A 13,776-nucleotide genomic window follows, 5' to 3' on the forward strand; every position below is an offset into this window, starting at 1 on the left:
TATTTAAAATCTCAATCCATTTAGCTTATTTTTAAACTTGCAAGTAAAATATTTAAATGTACCAAAACTACACCATCTAAGACAATGAAAGATAAATTAATAGCAGGGAACTATAGTCTGCTACCAGCCAGCATCGCTGGACACCACTAGGTACATTGGGCTAAATTACACATCACACTACAGATTTGGTATATTTCAAAGCAGAGGACTGCAATAGAAAGCATATCATCACATAAGCAATCTACTAGGCCACTAGAATCATAGGCAACACGCTAGCAATCTGCACCGCTAGAATCGCCCGGACTGCAACCCATTCAGGTTCATGTGCCGTTTCCCAATCATCTTTTCCTACGAGCAGGTGACCTAGATCTCGATCTCTTCCCTCTGCAATAAGATTAATACAGTTAATAGCCCGAAAATTTCAAAGACTCCAGAATACACCCCCAGATGATGTCACCTTCCCTGATTATTTTTACAGTGATGGATTTGTCAAAAAACATTAAAGCAAATCTAACAGGGCAACTGCAAAATACCTGGTTGTCTCAATAGAAGAGTAGGGAGAATGCCTGTGCTGAGAATGCTTGCTATGTGGAGACCGTGAAACTTGTCTAGAAACGAAAACATCGCATGCTAAACCAGTGAGTTAAAGATATTTGGAGGCCTATGCCCAGCTTTTTTATAGTCAAAATAATAAACACCGGCCTGTCTGAGTAAACTACTCTGCTTTGGATGAGATAATATCACATTTATAATATTGTATACCAAAAGTACAGGGAAAAATAAATTACACGCTCTTACTTCTACATCCTCCATTAACAAATCACATAGGCACATACTAATGCCTAAATTATAAGCAACGTAAGAAAATTTTCTTTCACTAAATTTGGAAAGGGATTCCTCCATATCATTTCAGTAGATCATATTGAAGTCATAAGAAGCATGTGTTGGGAACTGTGGATTCACGTGGCTTTGCCATATATACATATGATAGTGGTAACTCGAAATCCTAAAATGCTTAATTTTTATGAACAGGTAGATAAAGCCAACATCCATTCCTTTCAACAGATTGACAGTAATAGTAGTGCCACAAAACTGTTACCCACCAAAAAGGACATGTATATCCTTTACTGTGATAATGGGACAAGGACGGGGCCCTTGGCCATGTCTACCATTATCTAGGTGACGCGACACAAGTGTTGGTGGGACACTAATATGCTCTTACAGTAGAAAACAATTTAACTAAAAAGCAACGGAGAAAATTATGGGTAAAGCTGCGGAAAAGACAATGTGTAAAGCTGAGATTTCTATGTCCTCGAGTATAATTTTTAACTTAATTCACTCATGAATAAGCAAGAAAGTGGCCTCATCTAGAGCTGCTCATAATCAATAAAAATTATTTACTCATTTAGTGTTTAAGATTTTATGATACGCGAATAGGCATATACCAGGTACCCGAACCTGATCAAAACATACAGGTAACTTATATAACAGCATTTTAGAAATAATTCAAACTGTAGGTTCAACTATTTGCAGTAAGCGCATAGTTGGCTGTAAGACAAGTGGTAAAGAAGAGTCATTTAAACTTGCTATGTGTTAATTAAAACTACAAAAATCACCAAGAATGAACATTATTCCAGCGCCTTGCATATTGGGACTTCATCCCAAAACAAGCAAAACTCTCATAGGCACATCATATGCTCAAAGCATGTACCACCAATATGACAGAAAAGTACTCCCTCCATCCCACAATAGTAGTCTCTTTTGAGAGATTTTTTTTCCCCATAATACATGTCTACTTTCAAATCCCAAAGCAAATTTATTGATATTTTTCCAAAATTACCCTTCTTGAAAATTGTATAACAATTACTGAGGGATGAATAAAAGTCTACATTCATGCATTTATGATGGGTATAAGTGAAAATGTACCATTAATTTGATGTTTTCTTAATAAGCGTAATAAATTGAAAAGAGACTACTACTGTGGGACAAAGGGAGTAATAATCTGACTCGACATATATACACACACACACACATATATATACACACACACACTAAATTCAGCTCAAAAGTATTTCAGGAAACCAAGACACAAGTTACACCATAAGAGTGTATAAAAGCCACTTTGTCTTGGATTTTCTGTTGGAACTTATAACTAATCAGGCCTTCAGGCCTTGATCAAACTTTTCAAGTCTATAAAGAAATTATTCATTTCGGTTAAGTTTCAGTTGCAGTGGTTACATAAATAATACCAGATAATATTGCGCCATATTGTATACTTAATAAAGCCTTCTCTTTAAAATTAAGAATCCTATTACTGTATCATTACCAAATTCATAATTGGATATTAACATAAGTTGCCTTTTCTTTGTATTGTTTATAATTAGTGGAACCTCAATGTATTTGAAAATATCATTCACCTTAAACAAAGACTGGAAGTTAAATACGAAAGGATGTGCAGACAAGATAGTACCTTCGTCGAGACCTGACAGGTGATGGGGACGATTTTTGTTTTCTTGAACGCAACTTCCTGCAGAATAAAATGAAATATTAGAAAAAAAATGACACATAAAAGGTGCACCAGCGGTGGAATATACGACAGACAAACCTTCTAGAGTCCTCTCCAGACTCGTCATCACTAGAATCCTTGGTACGACTAACCACTTCATGATTCTTTCTATCTCTACCCCTACTACCAACTGAAGAAGATCGACGTCTCTTGTGTCTGCTTGAGTCCTTATCTCTTGATCTTTCTCTTCTCTCATCTTTGGTTCTGTCTCTTTTCCTTTCATAACCTTCTTTACCTCTAGTTTTTCCGGCTTTTTCTGTCTCCACTAATTCCTTCTTATCACGATGACTGGATCTTCTCTTGCTGTCTGCATCCACCGACTTATCTGCAGACTTAAGATCGTGAACCTTCGAGTTCTCTTTTGAACTGTCGCGATCATCTGCCCTTTCTTTCTTTACCTTCCTCTCCTCCTGCCTCCTATTACTTTCGTATCCCCCTACATACCCTTTATCGTCCCTAGCCTCCTTAGCAATAACTTTCCCAGGACTCCCTTTCCTATCATATCTGTCATTCTTAACTGATTTAATTCTGGCTTCCCCAACTTCAGTATTATCTGATGTTCCCTTGGCACCGACACTCTCAACTGACAACTCAGTTTTTGTTTCAGACTTCTCAATATTATCCTTTAACATGGAAATATCAGCTTTAGAAACCACATCTGCGCCATTATTTACGCCATGATCATCAGGTGAGATGTCTGTCCTAACAGAATTTATAGGTCCAAGGGTGCCATGCATATATTCTTTGCCTGACCCATGATTGGTAGGTTTATTATCAAGCTTAAAATTATCAGAGCTCCCATTAGAATACATTGTGCCAGGGGTGTCTTTCATGTTTGCTACTGAAAGGTTGTTCCCAGCCACAGATATATTGTCTGAATGAACTTTGATTGTTGAAGGCTGATGTATGGTGTTTCTCTTAGAATTTGGCGCACGGATATTCTCAATATCATCATCTTCATCATCATCAGTTGCATAACTACCAAGTCCCAGCAAATCTCCAGGAGCACTCAAAGTTGATTTTCTAGTATCATCCAAATCATTCTCACCGGGCTTTGCTGTAATTAAAACCTTTGCAGAAGCCTTGGGGTTTGGAACTGCTGGAGCAGATGTTGATATTTCATGATCTGGAGATGCATTATGAAGGTCAACCAAATTGTAAAGAGGCAACAAATAATTTTAGGGCCTAAAATTATCGATTTCTGTTTAGATCTTATGGAAAAGATTTAAAGAGAAGTAGAGAACAATAAAATGTATTTCAAGTAAAGCGCTACCTTTTCGTGAAATTGAAGTACCTTCTTCACTGAGAACCTTAGTTGCAATTTCATCAAAAAGTTCATCGGTTACCTGTAATATATCATGTTAAGAAACAGATCTAACCAACAGTGGATAGACAGATAGACACTTGTCATATTTGACCAGGTTAATAACCTTTAACAAAACTTCAGTCAAAATACGTTTTATTTCATGATTTATTGCTGCAGTTCTAGCGATTTCTACATCATCCTGCAAAAAGTTCACAAACAACTCATTAAACTGAGAAAAGTCACATCTGGAAACCAATGGAAGGAAAAGAGTCAATATGAAGTAGTAACCAAAAAAAACGCGTTAAAAACAACATTTGTAGCACAGAAGGTAGGGCCATATCGCTCATTCTGCCAAGTTAGAGTCGGCATAATATAGAGTCAGAAGAAACTTGAGTTATTTCAGAAAGCACATGTGAAGTTGAAGATATCCTATGGACTTCGACAAAATACATTTGTGCATATTTATTGTGTTAAGTCGGCATAATAAGTGCTTGCTAAAATTGACTTCATACTCATTAACTTTGCCATAACTAGATTTGTTCGTTCAATTCACATGGTTATGTCAACAGAACTCTAGCCCTGAGTGAATTAAGCTTTATACTGATCCCTGCATTCACACTCTATATGCAGGTACTTATTTATTAAGATATGCACGGAATGAGGAAAAGAATTCAAGACGAAAAAGAGACCTCTTCATCATCCTCTTCTTCAGTTGACCTAGACGAATCAAGACTTTTTCTGTCCGGATCTCCTTTCACAAATGATTTATTGATGGCTTCCTCTTCCACAGATTTAGCGTCCTCGGGAAACTCTGGAGCAGAAGTTGTGATAACAGCTTTATTTTTAATGAGTTCTTCTCTTAGCCAGTTAGGTACAGAAGGCTGAAATATCACATAATAGTTAGTAAAAGAATACCATAAGAGGTGAGGGTGCTGAAGAATACACAAGTACCTTTTTGGGACGATCGGGAACACCAGAAGCTACAAAGCCATCACCAGGAAAAGCTCCTGCGCCACCAAAGGGCACAACTGAGGGACCCATTGGCTGGAAGTTTTGTCCAGAAATCCTTCCAAATAGTGGTCCAGAGTGTCCCGGAACAGGTGAAGGTACAGCTAAAGAAGGATCTACCTACAATTATTTTTAATAATAATCAAGTTTAGAATCGGCAAAAAGGATCCAACTCTGTAGAAATGAAAATCCACCCAGAACCTGTGAGCCTGGTGCGTGCACTGGAGGATAAACTACTCCGGGCGCAGTGGCATTCCAAGAATGGTTAGATGCCACAGCTGGACTGTCTGTGCCTCTTACATGCAACCCAGAATTTTGAGTATAAGCAGACTGCACTCGTTGTTCGAGGTCACGACTAAACCCATGAACAAATTCTAATGGTTGATCACTAGGATCACTTGGGGGATCAGCTGACTGGTGACTGAATGCATAATGAGGCTGCTCCATGGAAACTGTTCTCTGAACTGCAGCAGGCTGAGCTTGATGCTGTGCAGTTGAGCTAAAGGCCCAAGGTGACTTGTAGAATTGCTGATTCTGCTCCGTAAAGTCTTCTTTACCTGCCAAATAGTAAAAGTCAAACATCTAAATATCAAAAGCCGTAAACATTCAGGCACAGAGTTCCTACCCTAGGTCAATGTTCCTATCCTAGGTCAAAGTGCATAAATTGACCAACTTCCTGTACAATTGACAGCTCAAGCTAAATGTGCAGATTTCAAATGTTTGAGATCTGTTTGTCAAACTTCTGTTAAAGGGATGCATATTCTTGACAGCTCACCTAGTGAAATCCAAAGACTTAACTTGGAATGCAGCAACATTCTTATTTTGACTTGCTATGAGAAAATCACATACCTCTCTTTCAAAAAACCCTATAACCAACAGTCACTCTTCTACTTTACCTATATTAGTTTTTTTAAATTTTATCCAGAATCAATCCCTCCGTGGTATTTTGTTTTCTGCTACTTAAAATTTCTTCTTTTTCAGTATCTGAATAAGCTAGGCATAAATTTAATGATTGATTAGGAGTTGAAATAATGATAACATTATTGTTCTGTCAAAAAAGCTAAAGAACTACAGATAATCAATTTGAAGCAGAATCTCCAAACAGAGAATCACTCATTCTTCAGCGTAATAGCAATCCATAGTAGACTACTAACAAATCTTACAAAAAGCGACAACGAAACTTGTTGCTTTCTTATTTGTTTTTAATTTACTAGGATGGAGGAAGATGCTGGTGGAAGAGGTTCCCATGATCATTAAATTTGAACTCAACCAGCTTAGTGTGGAAATAAAGTTAAGAAAATAAAATATAACTAGTTAATGAAGCCATTCGAGGAAAAAAAAATACTAACAATTACATATTCTATTAATGCACTCCTTGGGCACAAGCTTTGCGCTCTAAATCAGAATGCCATTTAAATTATTACCTGCAACAGAAGAATAACTAGAAGGTACCTCCTGCTGGTGGACAGATGAATTCGAAGGTGAACTTTCTTGACGAGGATAAGCAGCATTTGATTCACCAACTAAGCTTCCATTTCTACCATTGAAAGGCAAATGACTGTCTGGAACATATCCGGAGCTGAAGGGCGGCTCTGATGACTGGTAAGGCGGAGCAATAGAAGGTTGATATTGCTGATAGCTTGGTTGTCCATCTGTATACTGTGGGTTAGACATTGAATACTGATTTTCTTCTATTCTGCCAACTGATGGATATTGAGCCTGGGGATATTGATTGTCCGAAGAGGACTGGGAAGCTGCCCATTCTCTTGCCTTGGCAGCCCAATCTTCGCCGTTATTGTGTACTGGAGTTCCGGATTTATTTGCAAATTTAGCAGAATTGTTATATACAAAATTATATAAAGAGCGGTTTCATAAAAAAAATTCTGGCCATGCTCTTCAACAGAAGAACAAAGGCATAACGAAAGGTCAGGCATGATGAAGAATGGTCAAAGGAATTACAAATATCAAGAGCAGTTACAACTATAAAACCCTTAACCGTTTAAACTGTTATACTATATAAGAGAAGGTAGCACACATCCTTATATCGTCACCCCCTCACTTACAGGTTCGGCACCCGGGGCTTGCCAATTCACTTCACATTTAGCAAGACAGTCTGCTAGTCTCCATAGTGCCTCGTCACTTTTGAGCATTAAAGTTACTTTTTCCAACATGCAAGTGTGTGCAACAAAAATATAGCAGAAGGGATGCCACAGGCACAGAGCAATATTCTCATTATAAAATCATAACTCAGAAGTGTAATGGTGATATTAGACTATCAACTACATCACAAGGATGGAGCACTGGTAAACAATTCATTAGTTAAAATTATGAAACAGAAATCGAATAAAGGTGGTTTTAATAAACATACCAAGGACCAAATATCATATATAACAGAATATCGCAACAGGCACCTCCATATTTCATGTTTTTCAAGTTAGCAACATACAATAAAGTAGAGCTGTAATTTGTATTAGAGGCACGATCTGAACGTAATACGACAGCCTCAAATGACTTGAGCTTGTTAAACCATAAAGAAAATATTTCAAATAGGGAAAAACAACAATCTACTGGTAACTGGTTAAAAGATGTAACCCAACAAAATATACAAAGCACGTGTCCATTTAAAACAAGATACAGAATCAGAAGAGAAAATTATACAGTGGTGTGATCTGAAAGAACCAAGTTAATTTGTAAACCATATATGTAATACAAACCTGGGTACTGCAAACCTTGATTTTGATTCCAACCTGAGGTGTGCCATTCCTGAAAGAAAACAAGTAATACATCCATAAATGCAACAAAATGGAACTACTACGTTTTCCCAAAACTAGAATATCTACAACACCTTCCACTAACAATAAACAAACAGAAGTCAACTCATATATATTGTTACACAATAAGGAACTCCTTATCAACGGAGCCTAAAATATGAGTAATTTCTTAATACAAATTTTTAAAGTTGTGAAAGAAAATAGGTAATGCATCAACAAATGCGACGAAATTCAACTACTACGTTTTCCGAAAATTAGAATATCTACAACATCTTCCACGAACCACAAACAAACTTCGTAGAGTGGAGCCCTGAATATGCTTAATTTCTTAATACGAGTTTTTTTTAAAATTAGTTGATCATTTTGAACAAAGATGCTAAATGTAGTGTTTTGATATAATGTCATTGGTTCTACTTCTCAAAGAGTACTACAAAGCTAAAAAAACACGAAAAAAGGAAAATATAGCAAGTAGTTAATTCAGCTACAATTTCTTAATACATTTTTTTAATTTTTAAAACTAGTTCATTATATTGAACAAAGATGCTAAGCGTAATTTTTGGGAATAATTTCATTGTATCTACAAGAGTGCTAACAATCGAGGCTAATACAAAAGAAGTAATCAACGCGAAAACGATAATATAGTGAGTAGTTAATTAAGCCTAAAGAATGAATTAAAAAACGTTTAGTTGATCATATTGAGCAGGATGCTAAAAGTACTGTTTCGGAATAATGTCATTGGTTCTACAAGAGTACTAACAATCAAATCCAATTCAAAAACAAGTAATCAACCCGAAAACGATAATATAACAAATAGTTAATTAAGCCTAAAATAAACGAATAAAACAACGCGAAAACTGAAAAGGATAAGTATGAAATTAGGGGGGGGGAATGAGGACCTGATTGAGCTGGGGAGGAGGGGGAGGAGGATAAGAATGAGGCATTTGTGGATTATAAGATCGATTAGGTGGTTGTGGTGGAGGATAGGGGTGTTGCGCAGGATAAGGAGGCGCATGATAGGAGGATTGAGAGGGGTGTTGTTGTGGTGGTGGTGGTGGAGGTGGGGCCCAGTGTTGATTAGGGGAGGGAGAATGAGAGGTGGAGGTGTTGTTGTTGAATTGGAACTGGCCGGAATACCAGGTTTGATTTTCCGGCGGCGGCGGTGGTGGCGGTCGCGTGTAGCCTTGCTGGAATTCCATCCAACAATAGTGTGTGTTTGTGTGTGATATTTTAGGGTTTTTAGAGAGTAGTAATTAAGACAGCCTTTTACAATTAGAGCCCAGAGGGTGATGCAGATTAACACAGAGTGTTCATAGTTTAGCCAAAGGGGGCAAAACAAAAATCGCTACCGTCCCCTAATTACCTGATCCGTTCTATTGAATCTATTCTAGGTGTCAATTTGATTAAATTTTAGAGAATTTATCAAAAAATTTAACTTTTGTAAGTTTTTTTTTATTTTATTATCTTATGATTTTTTTTACAAAAATACGGAATTAATCAAAATTAACAAGATATGCAACTAGTTGAATGAAGTTTTTTTGGTTGCATTTGAGATTGCGGAAACTTGTCAAATGCTTAGTTGATTCTAGTTGTTAGAAACCATATTTTTGCAAAAAAAATGAAAAATAGTATTTTTGTAAATTAAAAATTATTTTTGCAATTTTTTTAAAAAAATGACAGTATTTTTGCAGAAATATTTTTAGGCTTGGGTATTTTTCACAAAAACCCATTTTTAATTTAATATTAAAAAGTATTCATTAATTATTTTTAAAATATGAATGTTATCTCATAAAATACGCTAAATGTACTTTTTAATAATTTTTTTTTTTTCAATTTTATGATAGGTATAAATTTCACTCAAAAATTTGGTCAAGTTGATTGATTAAAAATCAAAATGGAGATATATTTAGGGAGGGAGTAATTTGTCCATGGGATAATCCCTTCTCGTATAAGATACTAATACATTTTTAACGTCTAATTAGATCGGTTAAAATAGTTCAAATTAAGAACATAAATTCGTTACTTTTTCCCTATAATTAATAAATTCAAGCTATTGAGGCTTTATCTATATCCATTTATTCATCTGACCCAAATTGAAATTGAATTAATTTTGTTCTACTTCAAAAATAAACATAACAATTGTACCGATTCGGAAAGAATAAAATATTATTTCCCAGTGGAGTATCACTTTCAATTTTTTATTTTTTTTAAAAAAAATAAAAGTAAAATTTTAAAATTTTAGATGATACTCCACTAGAGTATCTCACATGTTACTCCACTGACAAAAGAGTATATGGGTCGATATTTCAGTGACAAAGGAGTATTTTATCCTGATACTCCTATGGCATTAGAGTATCAACCTGATACTCTGAAAATGGAGCATCTATTGAATATTTTGGACAGTTTAAAATTCTGGTGGGTATATTGGGCGATTGTTATTTAAAAATAGTTATTTAGGTTTTTGACCCGAACAAGTAGTTAACCGTAAAAAAACATATACAAATTGTTCGAATATAAATTATTTTTTCTTTCAATCTGAACTAAACCAATAAAACACCACGTTATTAACTCAAAGCCCATCCATCAATTCACAATGCACAGCCCATGAAACCAAAGCCCATAATAACACACACCACACTCTCTCTATATCAAACCCTCCAAACCCTAATTCTCATTTCACACACTTCACACACACATATCAGCGGCTACAACAAGTCTCATCTCAACAATGACAACAAGACTGAAGAAGAACCGCAAGAAGCGGGGCCACGTCAGCGCCGGCCACGGCCGTATCGGAAAGCACCGCAAGCATCCCGGAGGCCGAGGAAACGCCGGAGGAATGCACCACCACCGCATCTTATTCGACAAATACCATCCGGGGTATTTTGGTAAAGTGGGCATGAGGTATTTTCACAAGCTTCGTAATAAATTCTACTGTCCTATTGTTAACATTGATAAGTTATGGTCTATGGTTCCTCAAGATGTTAAAGATAAGGCGTGTAATTCCCAAAATGCCCCTGTGCTTGATGTTACTCAACATGGGTATTTTAAGGTGCTTGGGAAGGGGAGTTTGAATGGGGCAATGCCGATTGTTGTGAAGGCGAAATTGGTTTCGAAGAATGCGGAGAAGAAAATTAAGGAGGCTGGCGGTGCGGTGATTCTTACTGCTTAGGTTTTTGGATTATCTCTTTTTTTGAGAATGTTGCGTAATTTTGTTGAACCTTTTTGGAATTTGGATTGGTGGGATTATAACGTAACGAGTTTTTATGGTACATTTGTGTTTTGTTTCGTTAATTGTGATCGTGAATGTGTTTGGTTAATGTAGATTGGTCTTAAATTGTTAGTATATGATATGAATGTGTGTGCTGCTAGGGGAAGTAAAGCTAATGCATATTTGTTGCTAGTTGTGTAATTCTTTGACAGTTTTAGTTGTGTGCATTTATGATTTAGTATGTAAATTCGTGTAGTTTGTTAAGGCATTATAGCAATTACTGTGGCGATGCTCGGAAAAGAAAATGAAATGGAATGTATTGGTTAAAATTTTCACTACTGTGATTAGTGGTTGGGATTTTGATGCTAGATAGTTTTGAAAAGAAAATGAAATGGACCGTGTTGGTTAAAATGTTCACAACTGTGATTAGTGGTTGAGATTTTGATGCTAGATAGTTATCAACTTATCACGTTGTGTGCTCAATGTATAAATGGGTTTAAGTTATATGTAGAATGCAAAGACAGAACAAACAAAGATTCTTAGACAATCATGCTTAGAAAACCATCGCCGTTGGTAGGCAAGATGCCCATCATGGATTTCAATCTTCTAGCCAAACTACTTTACACATCTTTCACCCAGATTACTTTTTCTCAAATTTCGTTTTTTGTAGTCAATCTATATAGTGAATTAGGAACAGCTCATTGGAGAATTCCTAATCTCCTCACAGTGTCTTGGTCTCGTGGCATTGTTGACCTGGTGGCGGGTTTATGTTTACTTGCCTACAAATCCTACGTGCCTGATTACCCAAAGAAATTCAACACATCCCGGATCTATTTATTATATTAGTTCCGTAAATATGGTATGTTTGTTTGTCCACCCACAATTATCATTGTTATGTTCTGCTACAAACCGAGTCTGCAGCAGAGACAAGGTTAAGGACTTGAGGTTTGTTTACTGAGATCCATCTGGTTATGTAAACCATCTAAGATACGGATATTTATGTAAGACTGTCTTATTGTTTATCATGGCTATCGCAAATGTTAAAGTTTGACACTTTAAGTAGTCAGCTATAAGTTATGTGTTTGTGAATATGTAATTGCAGCAACACCATTGTTGAGCTTGTAACCCATAACCAGGCCCAGAGTAATTCCAAATACATAATTGCACACCAATGCACAAAATTCACCAAAGAAATCCAACACAGCCTATTAGTTCCATTAATATCTTGGTATGTTTGTCCATCCCATTTGTTATGTCCTACTACAAACCCGAGTCTGCATTAGAGACAAGGTTAAGGTCTGTGTACTGAGTTCCATGTGGTTATGTAAACCATCTAAGTTACGATTATGTAAGACTGTCTTGTTTAACATGGCTATTGCGAATGTTAAATTTTGACACTTTAAGGAGTCAGCTATAATAAGTTTAAGTGCTTGTGAATATGTAATTGCAGTGACACCATTGTCTAGCTTGTAACTCATAACCAGGCCCAGAGTGGTTGCGAATACATAATTGCACACCAATACACAAAATTCACCAAACAGCAGCCCTTAAGCAAAGTAGACTTGAAAAGATGGAACTTAAATTTAAATTGTCTGGATTGAAGCTAACACAAATTTAAATTGAATGGCATACACATCCACCCTGCCCTTCAGCAAAGTAGACTTGAAAAGATGGAACTTATTAATGTTCCACGTGCTTGACATGCTGAAAGAATGGAGGTATTGCTTGCCGTTCAAAACATATCTGTAATTAAGTTGCAACTGAGTTAAAGTAGTAAAATTTTGGCAAAATTTTAATAATAGATGACGTTCGAACCATGTTTGAAACTAAGTTGCAACTGAGTTAGAGTACAATTCCGACTAACATGATTGTAATTTGTAAGTTGCAACAGAGTTGATGGTGACAAATTTTTACATCTCATTTTGACGTTTTTTTTTCTAACTAGTATAGGAATATATATAACAATTAGGGTTTATTTTAAGACAACTTAAAATTTTGTTTAGGTATTAAAAAAAATCTAGTGTCCATTCAGCACAAACAGAACATCTACAGTCTTAAGTAATTTATTTATAGTATAGATGGATGTAACAATAGTTTATTAGTTGTTCTGTTATTATTCTTTGATATATGACGTGCAGGGCGGATCAAGTAAGGGACATTCACACGTGCCCTCTCTAAAATTAAATTTTATATTTTTTTATCATTATTTTTTTTTAAAAAAAGTATATGAGAATGCCACTATAAAATTCAAAACTATAAAACTGTATTCCCCAACTTTGCTTGATATCCCCTAAAAAATATTTATGGATCTGCCCCTAGTGACATGCATATACATATATGAGTTTGTGTGTGCATATAATTGGAGGGCTGTAAATTAAAAATCAGCCGCACAAACTCGATCTTAGACATAACATAAATGATTTGTCTCATATCTTGACATTAACGAAGGAGACAGTAGAACCAGTAAATTATGGCATGGTTAGTCAAGCACAACTTGAAATGAACCTCTCAAATGGCATGTGATGTCCCCCATCAATAATTGGCCTCAAATTCAGGACAAACACTGTAAAAGTTTATTCCCCCGTACCTACCTCTCACACATCACTATTTGGCCATTTTTCCAAATAAGACTGTGAGCACTGAGCAGAGTAGAGTAGCTACTTGTGACTCTGATCCCGATGCAGGTCTTTTTTTATTGCAAGACAATCCTTTGAATAGATTTGGTGACATTAGTTTTCTCATAGTTTTATATTGTAAACAGATCAGAATGAGCATTGTCACATGGCAGGAGCATATGTCTGCATATGTGATCTGTATCAGTGTTTGGGTACTAGATAGGTCAATGCCATTTGCTCAGAACCTTCATACAATGTAGTGTATGGTTTGTACCATTAAACTACGGTGTCGTGCTGGTAAG

At 36.1% G+C, this 13,776-nt stretch overlaps 2 protein-coding genes across 4 annotated transcripts; one reads left to right on the forward strand and one right to left on the reverse strand.

Annotated features, from left to right (window-relative positions):
• On the reverse strand, nucleotides 1–9,028 carry LOC141666443 (uncharacterized). Of its 3 annotated transcripts, none has more exons than XM_074472443.1 (12): nucleotides 8,548–9,028; nucleotides 7,595–7,643; nucleotides 6,305–6,682; nucleotides 5,082–5,437; nucleotides 4,824–5,000; nucleotides 4,562–4,753; nucleotides 3,997–4,071; nucleotides 3,861–3,912; nucleotides 2,606–3,692; nucleotides 2,471–2,527; nucleotides 534–608; nucleotides 1–384 (listed from the first exon to the last, which is right to left on the reverse strand). In XM_074472443.1, exons 1-12 carry the CDS (start codon nucleotides 8,845–8,847, stop codon nucleotides 339–341), a joined length of 2,844 nt encoding a protein of 947 aa, XP_074328544.1. In that variant the 5' UTR covers nucleotides 8,848–9,028; the 3' UTR covers nucleotides 1–338. The 3 variants fall into 3 exon arrangements, with proteins under 3 accessions (XP_074328544.1, XP_074328543.1, XP_074328545.1); XM_074472442.1 differs by having other exon boundaries at nucleotides 3,840–3,912; XM_074472444.1 differs by lacking the exon at nucleotides 534–608 and having other exon boundaries at nucleotides 3,840–3,912.
• A 1,213-nt stretch (nucleotides 9,029–10,241) lies between these two features.
• Nucleotides 10,242–10,994, forward strand: LOC141668256 (large ribosomal subunit protein uL15x). Its single transcript, XM_074475047.1, has one exon. The coding sequence runs from the start codon at nucleotides 10,377–10,379 to the stop codon at nucleotides 10,818–10,820; it is 444 nt and encodes a 147-aa protein (XP_074331148.1). The 5' UTR covers nucleotides 10,242–10,376; the 3' UTR covers nucleotides 10,821–10,994.
• The last annotated feature ends 2,782 nt before the right edge of the window (nucleotides 10,995–13,776 follow it).

The sequence above is a fragment of the Apium graveolens genome, chromosome 6 (genome assembly GCF_009905375.1).
Source record: "Apium graveolens cultivar Ventura chromosome 6, ASM990537v1, whole genome shotgun sequence".
Taxonomy (NCBI): Eukaryota; Viridiplantae; Streptophyta; class Magnoliopsida; order Apiales; family Apiaceae; genus Apium; species Apium graveolens.

Excerpts from the sequence above, each read along its gene's own strand:
- LOC141668256 (XM_074475047.1), top strand. The coding sequence starts at position 10,377 with ATGACAACAAGACTGAAGAAGAACCGCAAGAAGCGGGGCCACGTCAGC.
- LOC141666443 (XM_074472442.1), bottom strand. The coding sequence starts at position 8,847 with ATGGAATTCCAGCAAGGCTACACGCGACCGCCACCACCGCCGCCGCCG. Across the intron at positions 3,693-3,839 it reads TACTTCAATTTCACGAAAAG|ATCATGAAATATCAACATCT; the intron begins GTAGCGCTTTAC and ends ATGCATCTCCAG. Across the intron at positions 609-2,470 it reads CCTGTCAGGTCTCGACGAAG|ACAAGTTTCACGGTCTCCAC; the intron begins GTACTATCTTGT and ends TTTCGTTTCTAG.